General features: G+C 36.4%; 1 protein-coding gene across 1 annotated transcript; it reads right to left on the minus strand.

Moving 5' to 3' along the window:
- Positions 1 to 455: 455 nt before the first annotated feature.
- Positions 456 to 3599, minus strand: LOC143259148 (uncharacterized). The gene is made up of 3 exons (XM_076520104.1): positions 1284 to 3599; positions 720 to 814; positions 456 to 634 (listed from the first exon to the last, which is right to left on the minus strand). Exons 1-3 carry the CDS (start codon positions 1455 to 1457, stop codon positions 508 to 510), a joined length of 396 nt encoding a protein of 131 aa, XP_076376219.1. The 5' UTR covers positions 1458 to 3599; the 3' UTR covers positions 456 to 507.
- Positions 3600 to 3768: the final 169 nt, after the last annotated feature.

The raw sequence follows: 3768 nt of genomic DNA on the forward strand, positions 1-3768 counted from the left end.
TTTTCCACTTATTTCTTGCTTTGCGAAAGGGTATATTTTTATTTTATAACAAAATGAAAGTGTGTTGTCAAACGTGAAGATAAGATTAGTTTAGAAAATGACAAGAAGAATGTATTGATAGGGGTAAGACTAATTTCAAAATGCAAAACTTTAATGCAATCTTTGATTATGATATACATATAATCTATAAACAATAAGAAATTAATAATGCAAGTTATGCATCTAAATTTAATTATTTCTCATAATTACGTATATTTGTTTTATAGACTTTTTACCATCTGATGACCATCCTATTTAAATATCGGAACATCAGTACATATTTTTTTTTATTTTATTATTTACAATTTTAATACATGATCTAGTCTTCTTAGGAATGTGTTTTTAATGTTTTAAAAAATATTCGTCCGCAAAGGGATAATTCTACGAAATCATTTTCGAATTATTAAAGACGCATATAGGAATGATATAAAAATTATTTATTTCATGCTAGTATTTCATCGAGATTTTTTATTCCATTTTTGAAGTTTTCCCATGTTCCTTTGACATCAATGTACTGAAACTTCCTTTTCTACTGACTTGTTCTGTTGAGGGTGGTATTTCCGAAGGTGAATATAATTCATCATCATTTCGATCACTATTGCAGAATATAATAACAAAATTGTTATAATTAACTATGAAAATTTAATTTCACATCATTAAAATATTCAAGTAATACTTACAGTGCTTTTGATCGTAACATAGACAGCATGGGTGGAGTTTTAGGTCTCTCGATGGGTTTTAAATTATAAGTTTTTAAATGAGTGTAAATAGGAATCTAAAAATAATATATCTTTTCGAATATCTGATATTGAAATAAATATTCATAATTCATTTTCTTATCCTACTAATTTCTTAATTATTTTTATACTCAATGTAGTCACAATAGAGTGGCGATACTAAAATATATAATCTCATTTAAGAATCTCCTGTGACATCTTTCTCTATTGTCGATATAGTAAGCGATATACATACATATTCAAGATATTCAATCTAGGTGGGGCACCTGGCATACTATTTACAAGAAGTAGAACCGACCTGCCATAATCAGACGCATCAGCCGGCTCCTGTTCATTTTGCGTTTTCAAATTCAAGTTTCTCGAAAATTAAGCGTCGGACAAAAAAATATTATTCTACATTTTCGATTTATTTTTTGTCGCTCGTATCATCAAACTACATATCACCTTTCATATTAATCAATTTGTAAGAATAAACAATAGAATACCACGTTGTGGTCAATTACTTACGTAAGGTAATGATGTATCAAGAATTACGGGATCGACAGATTCATTGGGTATATCGAAAGCTTTAAGAAAACTTTTTCGTATCGGTGTTCTTAAAGCTTTGTCATACAAAAATATTGACGATTCTTCATTTTTTAAATGTATAGTTTCCTCGCTTGTAGTATCTGTATTTTCCATTTCACTGTACGCGACCTTTCTTATTCCCTTGGATAACAAAATTCCAAAGTATGATAAGACTGATCTACTTTTACAAAAGTAAGGAGTGGACCTCACTCGGAGTCGATTATTGCTCTTTGGATAATGATCCCAAAGTGCTTGTTAGCGTTGCTGCCGCCAACGTGTTCACTAAAGTTCTAGAAGTCAATATTTGGTCGATAAGCGACATACTCTCCAGCATAAGGCATCATGGCGTTATTTCTAATTTCTGCGAATCGATTACCATTTTTCTCACTAACTCCGTTGTCTTGAACATTTTTACTTGTGCAGTACTCGAATACCAGATCATTTTTTTCTTTTTAATTCTTGTTTAAAACTCCTGTTTATCGCAAATCAGATAGAGTTTGCATAAAAATCCTTCCCTCTAATAATCACCATAAGAATAAGAGAAATAAATACTCTGCACAGACGGAGTTTAAAATTTTATGAAACAAACTAGACTTGACAATCAAACTTCACATAAGTGAACCGCATCTTCTAATCACAATTTAAAAAAAAAAAAACATAACGTACAGCCGGAAGTCACAAGACGTGACTACATTCACAGAACACAACTTATTTCCGCGCATGACCACCGAAAGTTGGTTCACTAATTACGCCGTAGTTTCGCATCTGGTCAAGCAATTTGTGCCGTAATAGTTAACGTCCACGTTGTCCTTCGCGACCGAATCGAGGTTGTGGTAATCGTCAATTTGATCAACTACGTTCAAGCTCAGCCACATGCGGAACGCACTTAGCCGAGGGAAAGTTCTACCCTGAAAGGTAGAACTTTTACCAGGCACGCCGCAAGGCCAAGGTTTCAGAAAAGGGTTTCCTTAGTCTCCGAAATCATTTGCTTCATTCTAAGAACACCGTATAAAGGAGTTTTTAATTAGATAGAATTCTTTAATTAGAACTTCGCGGAAAGGTTTCTTCTTACATAAGAGAGACGTGAAAAATTAAAAGCATTTTACTAATATGTGATTATTATATTACGGATTTTGTGCATTTTCGACGAGAATTTAAAATTATCGATACATCACTTCAAATATATGAAAATCATTAGTGGAAAATGAACATTTCCATTAAGAGTTCTCAAAGTAGAATTTTTACCATGCACGCGCGCACGATGGAACTATGAGTATTTGAAATTCCGTGAAAAATAACAAGGCAGATGCATCAAATATTTTTGTCAGATACAGCTGTGTATATATGTATAATAATCTTGCTTGAAATCATATGACGTCACGGCAACGTCGCCGGTCCTTATGGTGTTGTGAGGCACGTACGAAGGATGCTTTTACGTCTACATAAAGAGTTTATTAAGATTGAAAAGCATTCACACATTAGGTGTCTTCTTCATGTTAATCATTGTTTAATAATGATAAGCTGCACAGAGCAGTACTGTGCAAGTTGGAAATGCATTACGTTGAAAAACGTTTTTACAATTGCGCCAAATTATCTCAATTTCCATTTCCTAAATCATTTTCAATGTTAATGAGGAACCCACTGAAAAATCTCGCAAATTCTAAAAATAGTACTAAGATACAAGTACAAAGTACAACCCTCCGTCAAACCTACATTCCTGTTGCAAAAAGATCGAAACATTCGCCTAAGCTCTCTTTACCTACTTGCTAAAATGAGCATTTACAGTTTCCATTATCATAGATCATTTCAGTTATACCGAACAATAATGAACTCACTGCAGCTTCTCAAACTAACAAGGGTATGCCTCTGAATCCCCACTGTGTCTCACAATCCCTCCCCAAACTTTCATCCCCTTAGAAAATGATCCAAATCGCCTGAACCATCACTCGTGAAACAACTCAAGGGCCCAAATAACAACCTAAAAATTTCTTCAGACCTCCCCGTGAGCGCAAAACAACAAAAGACCGTGGCGGGCGTCGCAAGTCGCTGAAAGCCGGCCACGTTGGCGAAAAAACCGTGCTGCCGGCGGGGTTGAACCGGGTTTCGAAAAACGGGCAGGCTGTGGGTAATCAGTATGGTTTCCTGAATCGATCGGGACACATTCGGTCTCGAGAAGATCTCGCGGCGAGAGTGGGATCCCGGTGTCGAAGGGTAAGTTTCATGGAACGTCCGCGGTCGAGTGTGACGTCGGTGGCAACGTTGATCTCCGGCGTCGGTGGTGCCGGCGGCGCACGCGTCGGCCCGCCGCACAAAGGGGGTTGACGGCGCAGAGCGTCGGCTCCGTCGAAACGGCGGAAAATGTAACGTGTTTTATCGATTTCGTCGGATCGGCCATGTTCGTGTCCGCCAGCGGTCAGGCGCACTC

The sequence above is a fragment of the Megalopta genalis genome, chromosome 3 (genome assembly GCF_051020955.1).
Source record: "Megalopta genalis isolate 19385.01 chromosome 3, iyMegGena1_principal, whole genome shotgun sequence".
Lineage (NCBI taxonomy): Eukaryota > Metazoa > Arthropoda > Insecta > Hymenoptera > Halictidae > Megalopta > Megalopta genalis.